Source organism: Petromyzon marinus, chromosome 1, assembly GCF_048934315.1.
Source record: "Petromyzon marinus isolate PM22_M1 ecotype Great Lakes invasive population chromosome 1, UKy_Petmar_22M1.pri1.0, whole genome shotgun sequence".
Taxonomy (NCBI): domain Eukaryota; kingdom Metazoa; phylum Chordata; class Hyperoartia; order Petromyzontiformes; family Petromyzontidae; genus Petromyzon; species Petromyzon marinus.
In genome coordinates this window covers 30,744,098-30,770,608 of record NC_133667.1, presented here as the reverse complement: position 1 = coordinate 30,770,608, position 26,511 = coordinate 30,744,098, and the positions used below count along the sequence as shown (strand labels likewise).

Below are 26,511 nucleotides of genomic sequence, written 5' to 3'. Positions count from 1 at the left end.
TGCTTCACAGAAAACACAACAAACAAAACACACAACACATATACTACACACAGGACATACGACACGCACACTACAAATAATACATACAACACACATTAAACAAAGAACATTACACAAGACAGTACATACACACCATACAAGATAGTTACACGGCACACAACAGACGTACCATGCTTAACATACAGGTACAGAACATACACATATGTACACATGTCATAAGCACATCACAAAAACACAACACAAACAACATGCATCACACAGCAGTCACTATTTTCTCAGTTCGCACGCACGTGTGCTCCTCTGCCCACGTGGAGTGCACCATTTCCACGTGTGTAGCAGTGGTGGTGCCGGCCCATTGAGTGCTTTGAACGGACAATGTTTGGGGGCACTCCATTTAAATGTATAGACTCCAAGTGAGATGATAGACAAAAGATAAGTTATACATAAGAACAGATGAGAAGACTAGAGATTAGAAACATGACCGAGTTATTTTGGTCATTTGCGTGTTATATTAGGATCTGAATTCGAGCAGATATTTGGTGCGTTTAGATTTGTACATGAATTGAGGGTCACTTGAGTTACTTGGAGCCCCTAAACTTTTGCATAGTTTGCGTATGCCTTGCGCCGCCGCGTGTAACTCCGCATGGGCATATTCTTCTGTATTTATATATACATTCGTTGCAGCTCCTAAGTCTATTCCTAGAAATGTGGACGTGCGTGCACATTAGTTTTCTATATGCAAGTACTGTAGTCTGCTAAAACAAATGCTGCTGGGTAATAGTGGTCTGTCAAGCGAATAAGCCGATGAACACATATATTTATTTATATGAGAAAGAACAGGTAAGTCTATATATACTGTACAGTTAATGCGTGTATACTGCTAATCCATGTGTCGATCCACGTGCTTGGAGCACACAGCATCAGTTAACTACGTGTATGCGCCGGAGTGCATACTTTATCCATGTGCCCGTGAATTAGTCTTTCCACGTTAATTGAAAGTATGTGCTGAACATTATTCAAAAGCGATAGATATTTGAACCGATCCTGGGTTGGGTTGCCCGCACGTGTGCCGAGTGACCTATGCAGCAGTGATATAACCCGCATCACCATGTGTGTGTACTGTGCGGTTCGTACCATGTGCAGCCGCGTGTCAATCTACTGCTGGATGAAAGCCACCAAACGCCGTGCAGGTTGCATGTGTTATTTGACTATGTTTAGCCACGATGGTCAGTACGGGATGAAAGCGGGGAGAATGCGGGAGCTTCTAGGTACTGATTTTGCTGCACTGCCTTCGATGACACCTGATGTACGATTAACTATTATTATTCATGTGCTGTGTTAAACCCACGTGTTTAGCGTGACAAATATGGTATGTACTGTGGATTGTATTTTCCTTACCAGCGAATACCAATCTACTGCTATATGTACTATATGTGTAATAACTATATTTATACCATAAATGTATATATGATCAATGAGCTGCACGGGACATGTATGACTGTTGAAAAGCTGTAACAAAAATTAGGAAGGGCCACCCAATCATTTCAACCACTGTCATCCCCATCACAATCATTTATAACCACTACTATCCTCCACCCTCCAACAACACTATCAATGACCCCACCGTCAGTGTCACTTCCCCCCCCCCGCCCCCAACACTGCCACACGTCCAATCACTTTCACCACCACCACCACCACTTCTAAACCACTATCCTCCACGAACCACCAACAACCACACCACCAACCACACACACACACTTCCATCCACTATCAGCCTCAACCACCCAAGCACACACACTACCACTTCTAACCACCATCCCCACACCAAGGGGTTCTGGTCACTGGCCGCACGCAGCAGCTTGCCAGTAGGGGGCCCCGTGGAGCAGCCATAAGAAGTAACATCCCCCATCAGCCCCGGCACAAGGCGGGCAGCCGCTCTTTTCGCGCCGAGCTGGGAATTCGGCCGACATTGTTAGTTGCGTGTTCCGAGACTTCGGCTCAGCGCGCACAACAATATTAAGCAGGAGCAGCAAATTTCAACGAGGAACCGCTCCGCTCGTCTCTCTCTCTCCGCCGCCGCTCCCGTATTCCTAAATACCGGCTCTTATTTTTAAAAGCGTTACTATCTTTAAATTGTTTTTTTTCTTTTCCGTTTCGACGTCTCGGGGTCCCCCCTCCACCTTAGCCGCTCTCGCTGCTTTTTTTTGCTCCCCCCCCCTTCCCTTTTAACACACACCTCGTGCGTCTCCTGTCGAGATGGACATGAAGAAGAGAGTACACCTGGAACTGCGCAACAGGACCCCAGCACAAGTAAGATTATTGTTTGGTTATTTTTTTTGGTGGTGGTGGTGGGGGGGCAGTAGTGGGGTGGTGGTGTGTGGTTATTTACAGTAAACTGTTGTAGAGCAGCAACAACAACAGCAGTAGTAGTAGTAAAATGCACGCTGTCTTGCCCCCGGACTGCCGGGGCCACATGGCCCGACCACCCGGGCCGAGCAAGCAGCATGGGAGGGGACAGAATAAACGAAGGCGGACATAATGGAAAGAGTATATACACGTGCACATATACACACAAAATGTAGCAGTAAATACAGAAAACTGTAGAGTAAGAGGGCTGTTGAAGAGATAGAGGGCGAAAGAGAATGAGCGAAAGGCCAACCACTCGTCATTTTAAAAGCAACGCTGTCGGGCGGCATGTGGAATACAGCATAATACAGTAGTGGTGGTTCTAGAATACACAAATAGTGTAATTCTGGAAGAAAAAAAATACATCCGGATGAAATGGGTTAGGGTGGAAATCGACTTAAGGGGTGGAGTGGTTTCGTGTAGAAATATAAAAAAATGTTTTGTCGTATTTTGTTTGGCATGTTTAAAATATGTTATCGACCAATTATGTTTGCTATTTACGGCTGTTACGGGCCCCGCTGTTATTGTGCGATGTGACTAAAGTGTGGCTTTTAAAGTGTGTGTGTGGTTGCGAGGCAGTGTGTAGTTGAGTCCGCCATGCGCGCGTGGGGGGGGGGGAGCCATTTGGCGCAATTTCTTTATTTTATCGAGTTGCCCCCATTTAACGTAATGACATTCTTGTTAGACGAACATCGTTTTATGTATGTGCATTTTTATTAACCGAGAACCTTGTTGCGCCTCGGCTGCGTCTCGTGAAAATCGTTCCACTATTTTGGAACAAAACTTTGATGGCGAAAACGGAATCCGTGTACGCCGCGGCGCGTGCACGTATAATTACCTAACAGAACGACGGCTTATTACAATATAACTATCGTAACAAAAGCCAAAGAGCTCGTTAAAGTTTTTTTTTGCGCCGACCCTCCCCTACCCTATCCCCATGAAAACAAATCTTAAAAAGCGTCAACTCTTAAAAGAAGACAAACCCCCGCGCAGTCAATTACAGTACACGGACACGCGTGGCGTCTTCTCTTTAAAAAAAAACGACGTTCGATGGTTCGCCCACCGCCTCCTTTTTAAACACTCGGGACGTGGTGAATGTTCGAAACATTTACTTTTAAGTTGTAGTGCGCGTATATTCTCGCATTTCACGAGGAGGGAGGGGGGGGTGGAGGGTTATTAATATTAAGACGATACTCGTGTTAATTTTCGTGGCGCTTTGCGGCGGTCGATTCGCGTGAGGATAAGAGAGCGCGGCGGCGGGCGAGGGTTGTGTTGGAAGCGTGCGGCTACGACTCCCCCCCCCCCCCAAACACACTACAGGGCTCCGATCCCTCTCAGCTCCTTCTTTCTCTCTGTCTCTCAGCTCCTTTCTCTGTCTCAGCTCCTTTCTCTCTGTCTTTCTCTGTCGTCGTCGGCGGCGTCGTGAGAGCGCCGACACGGGACGAGCAAAGCGAACGCCATTTTGTCTCGAACGCGACTCTCTCTCTACCAACCCCCCCCCTCACCACCGCCGCCGATTCTTCCATCCATAAATATTCACGTTATCGGTATTAAACGGTGAGCGTAATAATTAATAGCTGCGAGTCGGATTTCGTTTAATCCGCCCGGAGCGAGTGTTTTTTTTTTTATGTGCCACACACACACTTATCGCCTCCCTCACACCACCGCAGCAGCAACGCCTCCCCCGGCCAACACAGCCCCCGCTTATTGTGTTCGACGAAAGCGCAAAACAAACAAAAAAAAGATCGACCGTCAAAAAGAACCCCCGCCACGCGAGATGAAAATTATTAAACGTAACGAACGCCGAGCTACAAATGGCCGTCGAGAGCTCGACCCGCCCGCGTTAAAAAATCAGCTGCCCGGACTGCGAGGGGAGGGAGGGGGGGGCACGGAGGCTGGGGGGGCCGCGAGGCGCGCGAATGGCGGCGGCGAGAGAGCTGCGCGCTCCAAGCCTCTCCCACCACCACCCCTCCCCCCTCCTCACCACCCACCCCTCCCCCTCCTCACCACCCACCCCTCCTCACCACCCACCCCTCCCCCCCTCCTCACCACCCACCCCTCCTCACCACCCACCCCTCCTCACCACCCACCCCTCCCCCTCCTCACCACCCACCCCTCCCCCTCCTCACCACCCACCCCTCCCCGTCCTCACCACCCACCCCTCCCCCTGCTCACCACTCCCCACCCCTCCCCCTGCTCACCACTCCCCACCCCTCCCCCTGCTCACCACCCCCCACCCCTCCCCCTGCTCACCACCCCTCCCCCTGCTCACCACCCACCCCTCCCCCTCACCACCCATCCCCCTCCTCACCACCACCCCTCCTCACCACCCCCCACCCACCCCTCCTCACCACCCCCCTCCCTCCCCCTCCTCACCACCACCCCCCACCTCTCCTCACCACCCCCACCCACCCCTCCTCACCACCACCCACCCCTCCTCACCACCCCCTCCCTCCCCCTCCTCACCACCATCCACCCCTCCCCCTCCTCACCACCTCCCCCCCTCACCACCCCAAACACTTCAACCCCTCCCGTCAGTCAGTCCCTTCTCGCTCATCGCCTACCCCATCCGATGCTACGCTTCCCCCCACCACCAGCCACTACAAACTCCCCACCCCCAACTCTTACAAAGCTCTTAATCTAACCCGCCCCGGACTCTTCGGGATGAATATAATAAAAAAAAATGTTATATTTGCACAACAAAAAAACCACACGCCAACCAACCATATTGGATGGGGATGGGGTAACCACGTGGCGCTTACGGCGCGGTAGCCACGTTGGGTAAGGTGAAGGGTTCGCTTCGTGGTAATATTCCGCGTGTTCGCGGCCCTCGCCACGTGTTGTGTAAACGTGTGTGGGGGGGGGGGCATCTAATGGCGCTTATTTGTGCGCACGCCGCGGTAAGCCACGTTGGGTTAAGGTTAACGACTCGCCGTGGTTTGATAGCCGTCACCGCGTGTTACCTCCATGTTGTGTGAGGTGGTGGGAAGGGGTTTTGGGGGGGGAGGGGGGCGGCTCCATTTGAATGAGTGCGAAAAGTGCGCGCGCGCACGGTGCTGCATGCGCGACTGCTGCCTCATGTTGAGTGGGGGTGGTGAGGGGTTTGAAAGGGGGGGGGGGTAACGAGGGTTCGGCCTCCGCGCGTGCGCAGTGGCGCGCGCCGTCCGTGATGGACGGCGCTGAGTCTTCCCCCTCCCCGCCCGTCTGCGCATGCGCGTGGCCGCGTTTGAAAAACTCGCAAAATGGCGAGCGGCGTCGCTTCCCGCTCTCTCTCTCTCGACCCCCCCTCTGGGGGGGGGGGGCTTTTAAAACTGTGGCACAACAATTAACATTTTTTTAACCCGAATTTTTTTTATATTTGCACAGAAACGACCACCTTTGTACACGCGTGTAACCAAACGCTCACGTTTGTTGCGCGAATAACCTGATCGGGTAATCGCCCATGGCCTGCCCACTACACTTACATAACTCTGTTACGTAAATTACGGCTTACCAAACACAACATAGTTTTTGACGGCACGGTTATCAAAGACCAACCCAGTATGAAATTACGTGGACATTTTTTTTGGTTTGTTACGTGGTAAGTAACACGTTTAACGATAGACGCCGGCAAATAGTAATATAAAACGCAAGTTCGGTAAAAAAAAAATTCGTTACGACTTCGATTTTTTTTGTGTTCTGTCACCGCCGACTTTGATAAGTCAAAGTTGTTCCTTTCGTACCGCAAGCAAACACTCTGTGTTGCAATGGCCAATTTGAGCAGCAACACAATTATAAGCTTGCCACATTAATTCTGCCAGCCCTTAACCCCACATTTGATGCTGCCGTGACCATTGGTGGCACTGTTGGTGTGGGGCTGGCACAGAGAAAGAGACCATTGCCCACCAATAGTCGGTGCCATTCTAGATTTGAAGCTTTCGTGACTGCAAGGATCCATACTCTTTGGTTCTATTCGGTAAAGTCACGTAGTAGGTCAAAAAATAGTCAGTGCCATGGTGCCCTGAGAGCTTGTTGACGGGAATGGCCCCAGGCTGGCATGGGTGTGTGGGCTGGGTGCAGAGAGCATTTCAGAATCGGAATGTGTTACGTCGGGAGGAATCCGATGCGCTACAAAGCGCACTTTCACAGATGTCATTCGGGTAAAATGGAGAGTTTTTAAGTGCGTGAGTGATTTTTCTGAGGGGGTGGGGGGAGGGGCTTGCACTTTAACCAAAGGTATTAACGTGACATTTTTTATGGGATATTTCTGTTTTTTTTTCAGGTTAAAGAGCTTGTGCTCGACAACTGTCGGTCAAATGACGGCAAGATCGAAGGGCTGACGGGGGAATTTGGAGAGCTTGAATTCCTCAGTATGATCAACGTCGGTCTCATCTCGGTGGCCTACCTTCCCAAGCTCGCCAAGCTTAAAAGGGTACGTACAAGTAACAAAGCGTATGCAATCTAAAATAGCTTGCTTGTTGCGGATGTGTGTATTAGGAATTGGAGTTGAGAAACCGTTGAGTCATGTGTTGTCTCTATTACAGCTTGAGCTAAGCGACAACCGGATTTCCAATGGCCTTGACGTTCTGGCTGAGAAAACCCCAAACCTGACCTACCTCAACCTCAGTGGCAACAAGATTAAAGACATCAGCACCCTGGAGCCCCTGGTAATAATTCAAGTGTTCTTGAAATTGCATAATTGACCAGTTTTATCATTTGTCATACGAAGTAAAATTGGTGTGCATATTGTGTGAATGTTCGCTTGCAAGCAGCTGTGCAATTATAAACACTTGTTCTTTCCACAGAAAAAGTTAGCGAGCCTCAAGAGCCTGGACCTCTTCAACTGCGACGTCACAAACCTGAACGACTACCGTGACAGTATTTTCAAACTGCTGCCCCAGCTGACGTACCTGGACGGGTTTGACCGCGATGACCAGGAGGCTCCAGACTCCGATGGTGACATTGATGGTGAGGATGATGAAGGTAAGCTATCCGAAGATGGCAAGCTGTAAAAATGTATTTCGTAAATGACAAGCCCCAACTTGATTAAATCTTTTTTGGACTTGAGAAAACCAAATCACATGTTCACAATAAAAACTGTTGGTTCATGACCTACATTGTGTTGAGACACAGCAGACGGTTCAGACGACATTGATATTTTTTTAATCTCTTGATTTTTAGACCACTTTGCTATATTTATCTAGATTTGAGATGTGTAAGTAGAATACGTGATTTCTCTTTCAGAAGAGGATGGAGAGGATGTTGAGGATGGAGAGGAGGAGGATGAGGAGTTTGATGAGGAAGAGGTTGGAGTAGAGGATGAGGAGGATGAAGATGAAGAAGATGGAGAAGAGGCCGAGAATAGTGAAGATGAGGTAAGCGTACCGGTTCAATTGACTCTTGGATAATTTTCATTTATTTTCAAGTGAGTAGGTATATTTTAGTAAAGCGCACTGATTTACAAAACAATGTCAATTTTTTTTCAGGATGATGACGAAGAAGATGAGGATGATGAAGACGAGGAAGAGGGTATGTTACTTCATAATTTAACATCAAAGATTAGGACTGTAAATTAAATATTACTCTTGGTTATTTATGGAGTCGTGTCTTAATAATTTTTTCTCTTTGCAGAAGAAGATGGAAGCAGTAAGGGACAAAAACGGAAGCGTGACGTTGATGATGAGGGAGATGAAGAAGATGGTGAAGATGGAGAAGATGACGAGTGAAGATAATTAAGAGAATTAACAAATTTAAAATAAACCGGCTCAGCCAATCACAACCGAGAACAGGGCTTGGCCAATTGGAAAGTGCGACACTGTTGCTTTGAGAGAAAACAATTCTGAAGCAAAAAAGGAAAAAAAATGTGAGTTATTTTTATGCGGCCTTAGTTTTTTTTTCCGTGATTTCTCCTTTGCTCGGTGTTTTGACTGTTTCTTAAAGTATTTAATAAAGACAAATTGTGTTGGCTTCTGGAGCAACAGAAGTAGTGTCGTTATGCTGTGCCGCCCTGGTCTGATGAGTTGTGATTGGTCGACAGTGTTAGACGTTGCCTTGACGTGTTACAGGCTTTTATACTCTGTATGTAAGGGTGATAACGATGTAAATAGCCAGATGACAGTAACCGTAATGACCAAAGCCCCCCCACCCGACCCAGATTTTCATTTTGCAGGGAGCCCATCCATCTCCACCCACCTGCCATCCTTGCGTGCCCTGTCTCCAGTGACATTATTTGTGGAAGCATTTAGGTTGTCTTCCTTGTCCCATTTTTGCCAAATTTGATTGTTCCTCGCTTTTCAGGTAGCAGTCCTCGTCAAGAGCCTCTTTCTGTACATACGACTTGGACAGACTGATGGATTAGGGTTTCGGTGTCATCACAGCAGCAGTCATTGAAATAGGGGATAGTAAATATTGGCAGTTTTATACCAAGCAAATGGAATGATAGGATAGGAGGATAGGTTAAGTGTAGCTTTTTGTGATTAAATGTAGGTTTGCTCCGCCTGTGTTATTCCCTCCCCACTTCCCTCAGTACGTCTGCACTGCAGGTGTGCTTATCACTGTCTGTACCGAGTGTGGCTGTGAACGGTGTTGTGCTGAAGAACTGAATGACCGGTTTTATTTTAATCCGAGTACGTTTTTTTCCTTTTTGAGATTGAATGGGTTGTTGACTTTCCACTGTCATACTAATTTCAATAAATTTTATATAACAAAAGTGGTATTCGCGATGGGGGACTTTTGTTTAAAAATAAAATGGGGGATAAGCTTCGTGTTACCATGAACTACATAATTCAATATTGCTTCTGTGTGAGGTGACTTGTGATAAAGATGTGCAGTAAAACATTCAGGGATTTTATTACGCACGCTTGTTTTTCTGCCTGTGACATTGATACTTCGAGTTCATTGCATCCCTCGACGTTTCTGTGTGCTACTCAAATGTGTTTGACATCCTATATTGTAAAATGCTTAAACACTAAATTGTTCCCACAAAGCTGAGTCAGAAAAAGTCTAATCTTGTGAAGTAAAAAGCATTAATGCATCTGCAATTTTAATGTAATGGTGCCCATTTCATTAATTTGCACTGGAGGTTAATTCTTCAACCCACCACTAGGTGGACCTTAAAAGATGGTGTTATGTAAGCAGAATCACAATTTAGACTGGCTGGCCTTGGCAATTAATAGCTTCAACCAGGATGTTCAAAGTTTACCATATCACATTCACAAGGATATGGTTCACACACTAGTGAGCAAATACTGTTCCCCTCGACTTGTGCATCGCAGTGACAAAGAATGGAAAGCAACATCAGTTTCAGGCATGCACTCGTGTGTTTTTGGTGATATGAATTTATCCACCATATTCCGATTTTTACGTGCACAAACTAATCCGCAAACTCGGATTATCACAAAGAAAGCACCGAGGATGCGGCGTAGGTTCTGATAGGCTATAATTGGCTCATTTTAACGTCTGCATTTCCCAACGTTTTAATTTACCCCAAAGGACGTTGCCACGTGGGGCTGCAAAAAGCACGCAGTTATCGCAGGGGGGGGGGGGAATTCATACATTAAAATGCTCTGCTGCCGTGGAGACTGCCAATATGAGATCAGCAGTGCGTGAGCTGAAGATTTGAAGTCTTTGACTATAAAGGGTGGTGTGCAGGTATTGCTTTACCATGACATGCTTGTGGCCTGGCTCCTTTGGGCGTTGCTTATTCACCTGGGCACCATGAGGCTATTTGCATCGTCGTTACGGGACAGGCAAGTGGGTAACCAATCTTGATTTTTAAGCTTTCGTCTACCGTTTGGCCGCAGCATATTTTCAACGTAACTGACGGTCAGACTGACATCCGCTTCCACGACGAGATGCAGGTATCATTTTACTGTTAAGACAAATTGGGAAGTGAGGTACGATGTAGGCGAACATTTACTTGGTGTATGGCCAAATTGGTGCATTACAACGTTGGCAATTGGAAAGTTACGCATGAAAGCAGTGGCTTGGGAAGTTAATTGTCATATGCAATAGACATTGTTATTGGATTCTTTTGTTTTTTCAAAATGTCGTTGGATTCTGAAAGCTTGGGACTCCATGTGTATATGCCAAGAATGTTTTGCCCCCAAAACATTTGATTATGGTGATTGACTTTGTTAACGCATGATACCAAGGTTATCTGGAGGAATTGGGACTGCCTTAATCTATCACCTGTGACCATGAGATGTAGGGTGTGGTGATAAACGAGTGCAACACTTTGCTGTGATTGTTGGTGCACCGTGTAGGAATGCAAGGCCTGAATATCTGGTTCTCGGAACGCCGTGATGTAAGACACCCACCTGCTGGGCAGTTTCCTGAAAGGGGTGGTAGTCGTAGTACAGCAAGTTTGTTACCTTATCCGAGTTCTCTCGTTCATTATTTTCCTAAAGCAGTTGAGATGTTTTCTCCCACATGCAAAAACATAGGAATTGTCAACATGCCCCAGTATAACTGAGCCTAATGAAAACTCGTCAGGACTTGAGGCTTTTTTGGTTAAATGTCACTTGGGTAGGAAGGTTACAGTTGAAGGTAAAAACTCGCATAACGGTTGTGCTTTTAGTTGATCACATCCGAGTCGTATCTTTAAACATTTTCACCATTGCCAACCAGCGACAGACCCAATTATCCTATAAGGCCCGTCCCCCCCCCCCCTTTAAAAAAAGAACGAGATGAATGCATCCCCGATGTTATTGACAGGGTGCTCGCTACATGCCTCAAGTCTTTTATGTATTTGTGATGCACGGTAGCGCACGGGGAGCAATTTTCCGGTTATATCCCTGACGCAACGTCGCATCTCCATTCAGGTCACGCGATGGAAGGGTCCTTGACACGTTTTAAACCCATGTCGCGATGGTGAATACGCAGCCAGATGCAACGGTCAAAACCAGGAGTTGGGAGTGAGATTGTGATGGTCGTTCCACGTGACAATGTTGCACGGGGGCGCACTTGTGCAACGTTTTAAGTGGTTTCGGGTGGAGCCTCGTTCAAGTTTAAGACACTCCCACCGCAACTCATTGCACGAGATGAGTAAGACAAACGTAATGCCAGCATTTACCCGTGATGTGCGTTTAGTGTTATCACATGTCTTGTGCAGCAAAGTTGGAACTTGCTGTGCTGTCTAAAACTTGTACGTGCATCACAATGTATCACTAGTTATCAAGTTCAGTGTATTTGTATAAAAACTGGGGGGAAACAGTGGCTTAGGTAAAAAAAATACATTATGGCAGCTCTCGTCTTGGGTATCCAGTAGCCTTGGAAATATTTTCATGGGTGACTATAACAGGAATTTAATAGGTGGAGCCAGTGATGCAGTTTTGTCATCCCGAATAAGCCGATGTTTAATAAGAGGCCGCATTAATCACGAATTTTAACTTTATCAAGTGGCTGCGTTTCTGTGAGAGCGGTGAAATGTGGCTGTCGCAGGTGGTGCATGGGAACTGCTGGCTGCCATCACGGCGGGCACCGTTTCGTCCACTTCACAATACTAGCAACCTCCAATACCGCTCCTGCGGGAGCTTCCTTTCAATTGTTCCAACTCCAGCGATGGGGGAATGCCGTACCCAAGGTGTGTGTGTTGTACGCTCGTGCTGCGTGTAGGTAATATGGCAGGAAATCGGTGGATTCCAGAATCAATTTGCGCGTTAGATTTTGAGCGTCATCCGTGAGCAATGCAATGCGTGGTGATTGCTTTTCGTCTGCCGGCTACTCTTGATCTTCCCCGTAAGCCAAACGCCGCATTAACTGAATTGGCCAACCGTTTGATTGTAGGAGGCCCTCCAAAAAGAGTCTTCAGGCTCCCGGAATATTTGTCTGGATAAACGAGGCATTTTGAATGCCGCAACGGTTCCACCCTTTTGAAAGTTTACATCCAGAGCTGTGCTCTATTGGGTTGTTTATATCGTACGCAGCAGCAACGCACTGTCAAAATAGTTACACGGTGGCAAAAGAGCGACGCTATAAAACCTCACCCTGTGGTGTGCCACTGCTCGTGTTCGCGTGATGAAATAATAATACCCCGTCATTCGTTATACCGTATATATATTTTTTCATTTTTGGCAAACAAAATCAATAACGCTCTAATACATTCTATAGATTAACAAAATATGTAAAAAGGCTTTATACAGTATTTTTTTTACATTACAGTAAATGATTACATTTGATTTTCGCTAAAGTCAAATCAAGTAGTGCTTTGCGTGTGAAAGGCTAAATGCCTACAAAAACTAAGTACGGTATATTGCCACGAGAGACCTGGGATTGCTAAGGAGTCAATTAATCCTCACGACACTGGCACGGCCAATAATAACATCACTCCTCAAAAAGCCCACAGCCGCATTGTACTGCATTGTCTCTGTTTAACGTGATGTTTCTGCCCCCATTATCTTCTCCACAGCCAATAGATTACACATACACCACCACAGCAATACGTGTTTTCTGTCACCAAAGCACTATCGCAGTATATAGCATTTGCCACAGTATAGCATGGCTGCTGTGGACAAGATAACGAATAAGTTATGGCGACATGAGAGAGTGGTTCTGGTTGGGACACGCCATGGCGATATGCGAGACGAGACTGGGCAGAAAACTGCAATTCAGAAGTTTCTTAAATCGTCGCATGTTCGCTTGGATTATAATTTTCTATAAAAACAACACCACGTGTTTGATCGACGAAAAATAGAGCAACGCCGTTGTCCCAATCGAGCACCGCTCCTAATAGACCACTGCTCATCGGAGCGATGGTGGGTCACGGTGACCCGGGTCGCATCAATCGGGGTCACCCAGAGCGTTGGTAAGACCGCGACCGTCTGTGCTGCCTTGCAAAGAATGAGCTAAGGGCCCCCCAGGGGGGGGGGGGGGTGGCTCCTTGTCCCGGGGGATAATTTTACCGTCGTGGGACAGCGCCCGGCCCTCGTGAGTGCGGCTCGTCCTCGACGCTTGCTTTCCAGGATAAGGCAATCCAATAAGCCACTGGACAATACCGCAAGGCTATTAAGTGCAGCCCCTAGAGCAACTCGCATTTAGCCGACGATTGGGTATGTCTTATTTAAAAAAAAACCATTGCCAGTTCTTTCGCTGTGTCCTCATGGCAAATAACTCCGCAGAAAACATGACTGGCAACAACAAGAAAAAATGGTATTATAGTGTCAACATTGCTTTGTACAATACTTTCAATAGAAGGAAGAAATTTGCGGTGGTGGTGGTTGGGGTTGATTCGGGATATGATTGGCAGTGACTTCACAGAGCCTTTGGTCAGGATTTGGGGAAGGAGGAGAGCAGGAACGCTGACAAACCACTGCACGTTTAAGTAGACGGCAAGCAGGCGAGTGACTTGTTGAGGATAGAAGTGAACAAAGGGGTCGGCGAGGGTTTATGGAACATTCTCAGCGCGGCTAGCGCTTTAATCTGCCGGCCCACTACGCTGGGCACTGGTGACCAATAAGAGGCATCTGTGTCGGTGCGTATTGATAGAAGATGCTGAAGCGGACCGGCAAGTGCACGATGGTGAAGGCGATGGGGGGGGGGGTGGGGGTGAGCGGTCGTGAGAGACGGTTCAGGGGGTCAGGCATTCTTGGCATTGTTGCGCATGTTGTGCAGCTCCAGCTCCAGCTGTCGAACGCGCAGGTCGCGCTGCGTGAGCTGCTCCCTGAGCCGCCGGATCTCGTCGTGCTGCCGGTAAAACATCCTGAGGAGCTGCTCGCAATCACGCAAGAATGGGAAAAGGAGATGAAGCCAAATCCACTGCCAAGTCATCATCTCTGCCTTCCCTTGACGTACACGTTATTGAAGACTGAGCAGCGGTACTGAGGAAGGCCATGACATCTGAAGATGAAAACCAGGTCTGCAGGATAGTGGTGGTAGGGGAGGGATAGAGGTCAGGAAGATGTGAAGAGATTTGCAGGATACTAAATGTATACATCCAATTCGTCAGAATATGCGACGTGCAAAGGACACTATGGTCCAAGATATACAGATTTCAATGTCTGCAATGTGGTGACCAGTTTATGGCAGTACATCAAGTATCTGCATAGATATTTGAGTGATATTCCCTCGTGTGGGGCTTTCTCTGGACACTGAAGTGGACATCCACTGCTGAGATGCCTGAGACGACATTCACCACAGATGCAGCGATGACATCGGTGTGTGTGCAGGTGCTGCGCTTTGTTACATTGCAGAGATGGTGCCGGTTTGGTGAGGCCTTCATCCAGCAGTGGATTGATCATGGCTGATGATAACGCCCTTGGGTAAATGAAGTAAGAGGTGAATTGAACAGAGGAACACATTGATTGAATTAGCATCGATGAATTTGAATAGAAGATTAATTGAGCAGATGTGAACTGAACAGAGTAACACAAAAATTGAATAAAGTAAAATTTGACGGGAGTAGGAGGTGAACTGCATGACTGACAGCACCTGTACACACTGGTCGGACAGCGTGGCAATAAGTGACCAGCAGAGAGTTCAGGGAGGAGATGCCCCTTGGTACTGCAACATGCACACCCTTTCGTAATCATCAATCGCCGTGGTGCAACCAAACATGGGGGTCACCATTCGCTTGCCTCATTCTCTGTCTTGGGAGGCGCGTTGTCCAACAGGTCATAACCGTCAACTATGAGGCCCTTTCTTTCTGGCCGGCTGCCCCCTCCACTGGCTCTCAGGCCCGATCGGGGCTGGGGTCTATAGCTTGCTCGCATCGACATCAGCACAGGACCTGCGAAGAGAGGCAACAACATGCGTTTTTTTTCATGTTTGTTTGAAAGTCGAATGGTGAATTCTGTGCATTTTACCTCTGCTTCTCCACGCCCCTTGTTTTTCTGCTCACTGTGCATCTATTACTCTCTAAAATGCACCGCTGCTCGTCTGTGTAAATCACCTATGGTTGGCCACTAAATTAACACGATGCTTTATTCAAATCACCTCTGGTACCCTATTCAAGCGACGCTTTGCCATTCTATGCAATTCACTTCTGATGTTCTTTCGCCTGTGTAACTATTTTATCCGCGTGTGTACGCTATTAAAATCCTTTCTGGCACTTTAATTATCACGTTTCTCTCTTCAGGTGACCTTCGATCTTCCTTTTCAACTCACCTCTGCAATGTTAACCCATTAACCTCTCTCTTTCCAAGTCCCCTCTGCTACCCTGCCCAGTTGACCACTTAGTACTAAATTCACTCTCCATTGATGTTCAATTCACATACGTTTATTCAATTCACCTCTGCAAATTATATCCAATACACCTCGCCTCTATAATAAATTCACCTGCCAATCTATTAAATTCACTCCCACCCCCCCTCCCCCCCCCATGTGAATTGTCAGTCAACTGGCAGGCTTCGCCGGACATAGGGTTAACACTACGAGCGCTGCGCTGACGGAGGCGCGGTGTCCGTTCGTGGTACCCACCTTGGTTCGCTCCGCTCAGCCACTCGCTCGCCGTCATTGAAGGCTCTGCCCCTGGAGTCATCGGGTAGAGGTCCTCTTGGTACGAGTCGGACTAAAAATACAATGACGCAAAACGCCGCCATCGTCTGAGGAGCTACACGACTTACCGTACATGCGCAGCCCATGTCTAAATCCACTGCTGGATATATGTTGAATTTATTTTGCACCGTACCATAGCCAAGCGTGCTAATCCCAGGTGCGTGGTTGGCTATGTACGATAAGGGCCTCTGCATGCTGTGATGGTTGTAGGAGTGCTGGTCAGTGTGTTGGCGAAGGCGGCGAGCATATTTGTGGTAGAATAGTACGGTACAGTGGAGTTTTCCCCACTGCTCTCTGCTGTCCACGTTGAACTGCAGCAGCCCATAACACCTGGTGTCGATGTGTATACTGCCCGCATTGCAAATGCCTTTAATGCTTGTAATTCAATTTATTGGATGGTCAAAATAACAACACCTCTCAAAAGTCATAATTGGAGGCAGTCTGGTGACAAATACTGAGTCAGAGCCATGAATCCGAACCGCCAACATTTTTTTGGTACTCATTTGGATTGCCCCTTGGTACTACAACATGCAGAGAGCCTTTTGTCTGGTTAAACCGGATTCTAAAGTACATAGCGAGTTCATAATCTCAGGTCAATCACCAAAGACTTTTATTCCAGTTAGGTGTATATGCATTTCAGTTTGATTAATGTGCCACATTCTTTGCAGGTCATATAAAAGGTGTGTCTTGTGCAGATAAAGAGATTTACTCAAGGAACTTCAAACTCAGTTATGTGATGTCATATGCCAGGGCTATTCTCTGACACAAGGTGATGCACTGCTAGTTGTGATAGTTATGAAAGTATTCTTTATTGTCCCGTGAAATAATGTTGATTGCCAACGCCACTGCGGGCGGAAGGGGATCCACTAGAGGGAGTGCTATACATCCCCTTTCGAGGGTATTTGGCCTACTCTTCCATGCAGGCCAGACGTCTTGAAAGAGGTGGTAGTACCCACACTTTACCCCACCACATGCAACCTGCCAGTCAACTGACTGCGGTGTGCCCATTTGTACCGCTGAGTGGACAGAGGCGTGTCGAGACTTGATCAATCTCTTCACCTGCCGTGCCGCGGGAACAAATCTAAACGGCGACGTCTGCCGTGGTGTATTGTGCTCACCATCGTGCCACGGCAGCATCCCTACAATTAGAATGTAAATTAGATTTTTATTTGTATAATAATGCTATTATTGTACAGATCCCTGGGTTTGATCTTCCATGAAGCTCATTGGCAACCCTGAACTGCATCTGCACAAACCATGGCAGATGCGGATGCCAGATGCTCAAATGAAAAATTCAAAGCTGTCCGCAGTGTGTGACTGGTCATCCAGAACAGACTTTACAATATATAACGACGCAATGCCTGACCCATAAATACGAAGGTAGACATCGCAGCGATGATACACTCCGCTGCTCCTGACGCGGTTGCCTGGCTTGACCAAGTGAATGTGAAATTGTAAGTTGTTGCTCTGCATCTGTGTCAGCCGTACGAAAGAAGAAGTGCAAAGAGAAATGTGGGAAGCTGCAACTGCTGGTGCTTGTGCGCCGCGAGATGCGAGCGAGGCTCACCCTGCGCGGAACGATCATGGAGATGGGCTCGATGAGCGCCTTGATGACCACGACGCGGTAGAAGCGGAACACCTCGCACGCCCCCACGTCCAAGCCTCGCTTGGGCATCACCCCTGCGGCGGGGGGGGGGGATTGGGGAACGAATGGGGAACGAATGGGCGCGGGGTGGCGTTACCAACGCAGCCGGTGGCAAGTACAACGACGACGACAACAACAACAGCAGCAACCGCTGCCTCACAACCGCAGCGATACAAAGAGGCATTCATGATCATTTACCACAGAGTCGCGTTTTACTGAAATGTGCCGTGTCAAGAAAAAGATTAGGGGAACGCAGCGCCAAGAAAGTGGAGATCGCATTTCATAAAAAGGATAAATAAGAAAATTGTGCAAGACAAGTTGTACATTGTAAATTACTGCTCAGAATCGAATTGTAAATGCAGAATTTTATAAACCACAGATGCACGTTGCACACTACATCAGATGAACACGTAAATATGAACAAAGAAACAACGTTCAAACCATGTGCTGTCACAAAACAACATAACTTGAAAAGATGACCGCCTTACCTAGGCCTTTTTGAGGATAGTGTGACCGGAACTCCGCAAGGAAGTGGAGGCACGGTTTGTCACTACCAATCTCATAGTAGCGGATGTTTCCATCGCCCTGTTAAATGGTCAAAGCACATACACATACAAGAAGACAGATCTTCCATATGGCATATACAGACTGTTGGAGCAATTGCTGTTAGCGAGCACCTACAAGGGGGTGGGTGGCCAGCACCATGCCCGGTTGCCTTTGTACCCCCAATGCTGATGTTTCCACACCTTTGTACCCCCAATGCTGATGTTTCCACACCGCACCAGATACTCATTTAAGGCTGAGCTAACCTCGGTGAGACCCAGTTCTGGTTCAGATAGTCGTCACCAATGTTAGGTGTGAGTGGAAATTCAGAATCAGAATATTTATTTGTACTGGAGGAATTCGATGAGCTAGAAAAGCTATTTTTCACAGATGTCAAGTAGTTTAACTGGGGTGGCTGGGTTCGTCGCGCAGTGCACTAGGCACTGCACCACTCCTCCCCACCACATACTCAGAAAGACTTGATTACAATGTACAGCAAATTACATGAGTAATAGCCTTTTGTTAATTCACTGCTGGATGAAAGTTCCCCACATTATGTCGTTGATGATACATCATGCAGGTCAGTGTGGGTTGGTGAATGTATCCCAGGATTGGTTCAGATATCACTCACAACTGACATTAGCTGTGGATGTAAATCGAACTTGTGTTACCAAGTTCAGTCTGCTAAACACTGCATGACCACTTCCACCTTTAGAGGATAGCATTATAATTATAACATACATCAATGAGCCTTGGGCTTTGCTTATCATCATTGACATCTCACCATTGCGGCGAGATGTTAATTACTTAGCCTGGTGTGCAGGAGGACGTGGTAGACCGAAGTAGGTGGCAAGTCGACTAGTAGCCAAGGCCAAAGCGAGAGGTGTACTGGGGATGCGGTACTCTGTGTGGAAATATGTTCCAACTTGGCAACCTGGACAAACCTGGCTGAAGTTAAGCCCTGGCTTACTATTGTAGGGGTAATCGGCACTCTTCACACTGTGGGCTGGTAGCTCCCGCTTTTCGTAAATAGGGGGCGGAAGAGCTATCATGCCAGGGCTCATGACCATGGCCCAAAAGGGGCCAAGGACAATCCTTAGGAAACGGATCCTGGGACACATTCCCCGGGACCCCGGGAGGGGGGACCAGGGGATGATATCTCCTTCCAGAAAGTTCTGGAAGGGAGGCGTGGCTAGGGCGGAGCAAGCCACAAACCAGTATATAAGCCGGACCTCTCAAGGGTCTGGCTCAGTGATCTCTAAGCCGAAGACCGAAGACCTGGGCTGAAGCTAGGACCCTGGACCCCAAGCTCCATTGTCCTTCTAAGGGCTGGAGCTCAATGAGGCCAGTGGTCAGGACCCGAGGACCCGGTACGGTCGAGTCAGCATAGCCTCCCCTAGGGCCCCAGCAGGAGGATGAAGGTTAACGGGATTCCCAGTGATGGGGCCCGTATAGTCTGGAGGCCATACCTCCTCAGGTATCGGGTAAAGGGGCCGCTATACCCCTTTGTGTTAGGGACCTTGTATAAAAGCCAAATAAATATCGTGTTGCCTCACAAGAAGTTATCCGTCAATTTATACCCACTACACTATTATAAATATATACATTTTTATTTTACCAGGTAAGGCCCACTTAGCAATATAGCTCTTTATCAGAAACGACCTGGCCACAAATTATATCTCAAAGAAGTGGCTGATCATGTGGAAATGTATAGCAATGCATGTTTCTAAATGTGGAGCGAAAAACCAGACGACCCGGAGAAAGGTACACGCGACCACAGCGAAAGACATGCAAACTCCAAATATAGGCATCACAGTCGGGATTCAACCCACGACCTGTATACCAGGCGAGATAGTTAACATCTTTGCCACCGCAGCGCCCCTCTGGGTCCTCTGCGGTGGCAGTGGCGCACGCACCTTTCCGGCCAGGAACAGCATGCGCGTATCAGGGTCATAGAAGGGGAAGAGGAGCCCGGAGAGGCCGTCCACCTCCTCCTGCACCAGGGGCTCTGAGAGGTCCTCCTGCTCGGCCACGCACATGAAGCGCATTCGGGTCGTCACCGGGGGGGGGGAAAGGAAAACAAGATCAGCGATGAAATACCACGATTTAGACCTATGAGAATATTTTATGTCAACATCCTCATCAGCGCCGGCTGTGACTACAAGGTGGCCCTCGGGGCACAGCTGTGTAATGTACCTATGCTGAACTGCTTTCGTACTGTACATAGCCAACTGTACTAATGGGACCTTTTTACAAGTGTTAAAATTATGGGGGGGGGGGGGAAAGAATAGGCTTTACCCTTTCTGGCAATAAAGCAGGTGTTAATATCATTAAACACAAAATATATAACTTGCAAGGCATTAAGTCTGCATTAACCACACATACCTGTGGCAAAACATGCAAATATGCTCTGATAAAATGCATTTTCTTTGAAACTGATTGGCCTACACCAGAGACAGACTTCTTTAGAATATGCTGCAGTGCATCGGTGTTGAAGATTGGCAATCCGTCTAAAGAGGAACAAAGACAACATTTCTTCTTAATGTTGCACATTGACAAGTCAGCACTGCAGTATTTCTGAGACAACGTAACTGCTTTTGATAGTCAGGTTAAAAAGCATTAAGACATATCACCACTGTCAATTTAAATTATGTATGTCAAAAAACATGAGCTAATATCATGGGCAATAGTCCTTTCTCAGAGCTCAGTAAATATCATTGGGGTTGTGTGACCATACTTCACCGCATTTGTCAGAGCGAGTTGGTGAAGGGGCACCCAGGTTTAAGCTCAGATACCACTGATCGCCACTGTGGTTAGCTATCGCCAGGTTTGTAGCACAGCCCGCTGATCACCGCACCACCGCTTCAATAGTAGAATCTGTTGACGCCTTTATTCACATCCGAGATTAACTGCCCCCACCTGGTCCCAGAGCATGATCTGCCGGTTGTTCCAGCGGGAGGAGCCGGTGGTGAGAAGCCTCTTCGTGTCACCCAGGAAAACCACACGGTTCACCTTGTGAGTTTTACAGTGAGTTTCCTGCAAGGGAAGAGACAAAGTGTTCCTATGCTCACTGCACTTGGTAATCATGCTAATAATTGCTGTTCTCTTCAAAATTAAATATATGGGAGACGCCACTGCGTTGGCATTGGGTGCACAAGCACACAAAACTAAAATCTCAACATATTTGCCAATAACACTGTGGCCTTATAAGGGAATATATACGAGACGTAATTTTGGTTCAATGACCCTTCCATGTGCCATGAAGAAGGGGCATTACACGAAACGTTGCCGACTCAATATTTTCCCTTTTTAAGAAAGAGTTATTGATGCATGTGTTGAGTAATTCGTGCTGGCATGCTTGTGTTTGGGAATGCAATGTTCTTTTGATGGGGATTGACCTCTGCAAAGGAGAATTATTAAAATGTATTTCCAAACAGCCTTGCTGGGTGGTGCTTACATAAGCCACTTATAAGGGGGACAACGATGATCACAATGATGAGAATGAAGATGGCAATGATTACGACAGGAATGATAATGATGATGAAAAAGTAACTGGCCAAACATATCAACCGATGGCACTCCTCAAAAAGACTATTTAGATCCAGTGTAGCCTTCCTGGATAAATAAGGGCCATTTATTGATTAAAACATTGTATTGAATATTATTTATTGGTAATTTATCCATTCATCCAATTTATGAGAGCCCTTGACAGTGATATTGGATGGCTGGCACAGGCTTTCCTGCAAGGAATGAAATGAGGGAGGGAGTCCGCTATTCAATTTCACCTGCTCTCAGTATCAAAGTATTTAAACTAAACTATTTGTATTTTACCAGGCTATGCCCACTGAGCTATAGAGCTCTTTTTCAGAAGCAACCTGGCCACGGATCATTGCTCAATGAAGTGGTTTATCACGTGGAAATATATATCAGCTAAATACTCTAACCGCATGTTCATAAATGTAGAGGAAGAAATTGGAGGACCCGGAGAAAAATCCACGCGACCATGGGGGAGAACATGCAAACTCCAAATATACAGGTGTCAGATGTCTCGGATCGAATTCACGACCTCCTGAATACATTTTGCCACCGTGGCACTCCAGTAGCCCGGCACCCGGGCCCCTCCAGCCTGTAGTCCCCGGCAAAGTTGCATCGCCAGCACACTCAATGGCTCCTCCTCACTGACCCTTGACCTCTGACCTGTAGCACGGCGCCAGAGCGCGGCTCGATGACACGCAGGCGGCGGTCCTTGCAGGTGGTGGCGAGGAGGCTCCCGTCCGTGTTGAAAGAGAGTGACAGCACCACGTCCCGGTGGCAGTCGATGACCTGCACCGCCTCGTCTGCCTCCACGTTCCACACCAGTATCTGCCGAGTTCGCACATCCACGTGGTTAATAAAGCTACCAAAAATCCCCGTTTGGCCGGGACAGTCCCGGTTTCCGAAAAAAATATGTCCCAATGTCCCGAAGCATTTGCAAAAAGCACAATTTCGTCCCAGTTTAAAATTATCTGGCCCCATGCTCGACTCATGATACAGGAAAAGGGCAGGGCTGAGTAGTGGGTGGAATTTATAGAGTAGGTGGGACCTATGTATGGATGTTGAATTTCTTTTGCACCGTACATTACCAACCACGCTAATCGGTGTGGGGGAAGGACAACAAACTAAAGACTGTGAGCAGTAGATAGGGCCAACATCGGAAAGCCAACCCACTCACTCTGTGGAAGTAATGGAGTAGGCGTGGTTATGTAAAAGTGGGCGAGGTTTTTTTATGGAGGTAGATATTTCCCACTCACCAAAGTGTCCAAATTGGAGCTTTCCAGAAATGTGGTAACTCCATAAACAACCCCACCATGTCAACGCCATAAACCGCAGCTCTTTCAAAATGCAAGCCACCCGGTGTTAATCTGCGGAGTGTAAAGAAATCTGAGCATGTTTTGACTTATTGACAAAAAAGCATTTTCTTCCAGGGAGAGAAGGCATCGATTTTAAAATCTTGATGCAGACGTTTCTCCTTCAATGGGTTACAAGATGATGCTGTGCTACTGCGAGTTTAGGTCTCGGTCTGAATAATTTCGCTTAGTAAGAATAAAACATTTTGCAGGATAATAATTACAAGTATAGTAATATGACACAAGATCATTCATGCCATAGCTGCGGAACCTTTGGTATAAAACAAATAGGGTTAGAGTAAACGTCTCGTTTTGTACATCGTAACCTCCGACTCATGCTTAATCAGGAAACTGACGACGACTGTATGGTCGCTTTCACAACGTGTGCGGTGATGAAATTACCCTGCGATTGGCTGGGACTCGTGAAGGCCTCCACAACCCAAAAACGATGAAGACAGAAGGGTTGGGTAATGTGTCGTATTACCGCACTGTAAAGTAAACACATTTACTCACCTTTATTACGCTCCAAGAGATTTTTGCTTATTTTCTTAAACACTTTACTTTTTAGTGTCCCGATTCTGTGACCTTGAACCACGCTGAGACATGACCCCAAGCACGCAGCACCGTCCGCACGCGTGGAGTTTCTAAGTGCCAGGACAAGCGGAAGAAGGCAGGGGGTGCTGTTCAGCTTTCGTACAAACTCTCTCCGCCGTGCCCTTAAAACCCCAAACTTCGAAAGCCGCTCTTGTATCTCCGACTTCGGGGCCGTCCATAAATGACGTCACGCGATTTTGGACGATTATTGACCCCCCCCCCCCTCGTCACACGGCGTCACAAAAAGTCAGAACCCCCCCTCAAATATGACGTCACAAAGATCTGCTCTCCCCCCCCCCCCCAAAACCATATTTCAATTTTAAAAATAAAACATGCTTTCAAATCGCTTTAAACTATTGTCATTGTAGAGCGTATTTAATGTGGCGCTGCACTCTGATGTTGTAGGAGAAACATTTATTGAAAAGTCTATTTAATTAAGTAGAACGTGCTGTCTATATGTATTTAAAGTTGCGCATTTTGATGTGACGTCACATTTCTCACGCCCCCCCCCCCCTTCCTCGTCACACATCGTCACAAATGTCTGAACCCCCCCTAGGTGCTTGACATCATTTATGGACGGCTCCTTCCCACCATGTCAACTCTCTCCTCCCTCTCACCCCGCGCTCCTCCCACCACGCTTCAAGTCCTAAGCGGACGAAGCCCGGAGTCACGACGGTCCTCCAGGGCGCACCGACCACTTCCACATGCCTCAAGTGCTGCTTCGCACACCCCTGCAGGCATGTACTTGTTATCTGAGTAAATATGAAACGTAAAGGGTTGCGCGCCCAACTGCTGTGAACGTTTCGACCGTTGGTGGTTAGAGACCAACTCTCTTCGCACTGCGCAGGAGGTCGCGTGGGGGCATGCGCGCAGTTGTTGAGTCGAGGCGAGGATGGCTGGGTGCAAGGGGAATTAAGGCCCATTGCCAAGAATTTCGGAAAAAACTGAAAAAAATCCAAAACCAAGTATAAGAGTTGAAACCCACGGTCTCGTTCTGCTCCTGCAAGTTTGTGGGAGTAGCTGAGGTTGCAGCCCAGAGGGGCATCTTAAGGAGCAGTGGGGTCAGCGCTGCTGAGATGAATGAGTTGTTCTTATTATTATTGGTGTGACAGTTGTCCTCAGCCTTGGCACACTCTAAGGTCTCAGTGGGAACGTTTAGCGGCACGAAGGGCCTGATGGCACAGGAACACGCGCAGAGGAATGACTCCGCAATGCATTATTGCTGCTATAACGATAATATAATCGTGATGATAAAGAGTAATTATTTATAGCCCTTTAAAATAAGCATGCCCACCATTTCTGTTCAGCGTCTTGAGATGTGGTGACATTTTTACGCAAAATAAATCCAAACTGCATTGTAATCAACTTCTGGTTACGCAGTTTTTTTTGTTTGTTTATACTTTACCTTGATAATTATTAATCAGTGCAGGTTGGTGAACAATAGGATTCAGGACTGATTCAAATGTCACCCACCACTGATGTTAGCCGTGGCCAAGAATAATCCTCAAATTGCCGGGTTCACATGGCAATGCGATAACCGCAGCGCCACTCATAATGATACGAGAGCTTTATTAATGCAAAATATTATGGGTTGGGGTGGGAAAAGGAAAGAACCGATGACATGTTTCAGTGCCAGACCCTGCTTTGGCACTCATCAGTGGCACTAAACAGAAGAACGACTGTGTGGGCTCCGTGGGGCTCCTGGTGACATCACAGAGGCCCAAGCAAATGTGGCTGTGGAGAGGGTGCGTGAGGTGGGGCAGTTTACCCCACGCCTTAGATCTGAGGGGCCCTCAGATGGGGTCGAGAGGTTCTCAGAGGGGGCCTTATCTTGCATTTTGCTGCAGGCAAAAACCGCACTGACAGTGGCAGCGATCGACCGGCTGAAGCCAATTTAACCCCAGCCCTAAGGCCATAGGGACAGCAGTGATATTACTTTAATTATTGTAACACAATGCTATTTCTCTAACCACGACATCCTTATTGAGTCTCAATAATTAATTAGCAGGGTCGTCCATTGAGAAGTTTGGCTAAATCCATTATTGCGTGTTTGGCAATATGAGGAAACGATAGTACCTATGGAAAACCCATTAATTTGAGGGGAAAATACTCAGTGATCCACACGGACAGATTAAAAAAGAAATTGCTCTACTGTACTTGCATATCCTGGCCACCTTGCAACGCAAGCAATTAACACCTGGTATTCCCATCCAGTGTCCCATCCAAGTCCTAACCGGGCAGAAATCTGCTTGGCTTCCGAAATCCAACAAGATTGGGCACATTCAGGGTATTCTTTGAGTCACGAATGACAATGGACTGGTAGCCAAAGAAACCACACCCATCACCAGCGTTATAACATCGATGTGTCCTGCCAAGCCACCATTGAATATTCCAGGATAGTTATGCATATTTTGGGCTAAAGAAGCTCTGGTTCTTATTCTTGGTTCTTTCGGTAAAGTCACGTTGAAGGGAACAATAAAATAATAAAATATATTGTTTCCCTTCAACGTGACTTTACCGAAAGAACCAAGAATATGAATCACTGCAGTCACGAAAGCTTTAAATCCAAATTTAAGCTCTGGTTCTGCAGAATTTCTACTGGCTCTGATCGTTGTTGGAGGTTATGTAACCACTGTAGAAAAAAGACAAGTCCACTTTTATGTTTTAATTGGAATCTAATGGGACTGATGAAATGCGGTCAAAATACGAGTCGCGATAATGGTTTGATCCCAGAAATGTAGACAATATCACGAGGATGGAGGAAAAGCATTCGTGCCGTTTTCGTTCCAGATGTTTCAATGCTATTCCCTGTCAGGGATTAATAAAAATCTGCCGAGCACCGCTGGGTTAGCAGTGGTTTTTTGTAGTTAAGTGACAATCGATTCATCGGCTAAACTTGATGTAGCTCATGACATGTGCATGAGCTAAATCGATTCATGTGCTGGCTATTGTGGTGCACGCCTGTAA

General features: G+C 47.2%; 2 protein-coding genes across 3 annotated transcripts in view; one reads left to right on the top strand and one right to left on the bottom strand.

The window, feature by feature from the left end:
- Positions 1–1,892: 1,892 nt before the first annotated feature.
- On the top strand, positions 1,893–9,235 carry LOC116939853 (acidic leucine-rich nuclear phosphoprotein 32 family member D-like). Of its 2 annotated transcripts, none has more exons than XM_032948782.2 (7): positions 1,893–2,310; positions 6,668–6,817; positions 6,930–7,052; positions 7,191–7,368; positions 7,633–7,760; positions 7,872–7,914; positions 8,017–9,235. In XM_032948782.2, exons 1-7 carry the CDS (start codon positions 2,257–2,259, stop codon positions 8,109–8,111), a joined length of 771 nt encoding a protein of 256 aa, XP_032804673.1. In that variant the 5' UTR covers positions 1,893–2,256; the 3' UTR covers positions 8,112–9,235. The 2 variants fall into 2 exon arrangements, with proteins under 2 accessions (XP_032804673.1, XP_032804664.1); XM_032948773.2 differs by having other exon boundaries at positions 1,898–2,310; positions 7,630–7,760.
- A 3,189-nt stretch (positions 9,236–12,424) lies between these two features.
- The window catches only part of CORO2B (coronin 2B), a 35,708-nt gene continuing 21,621 nt past the window's right edge, over positions 12,425–26,511 (bottom strand). The window contains exons 5-12 of the mRNA XM_032948758.2: positions 22,262–22,426; positions 20,984–21,100; positions 19,981–20,085; positions 18,010–18,106; positions 17,444–17,556; positions 15,799–15,889; positions 14,958–15,109; positions 12,425–14,091 (exon numbers count right to left, since the gene is read on the bottom strand). Of these exons, the coding sequence (XP_032804649.2) occupies positions 13,960–14,091; positions 14,958–15,109; positions 15,799–15,889; positions 17,444–17,556; positions 18,010–18,106; positions 19,981–20,085; positions 20,984–21,100; positions 22,262–22,426 (972 nt within the window). The 3' untranslated portion in view covers positions 12,425–13,959. The remainder of the gene's footprint in view (positions 14,092–14,957; positions 15,110–15,798; positions 15,890–17,443; positions 17,557–18,009; positions 18,107–19,980; positions 20,086–20,983; positions 21,101–22,261; positions 22,427–26,511) is intronic.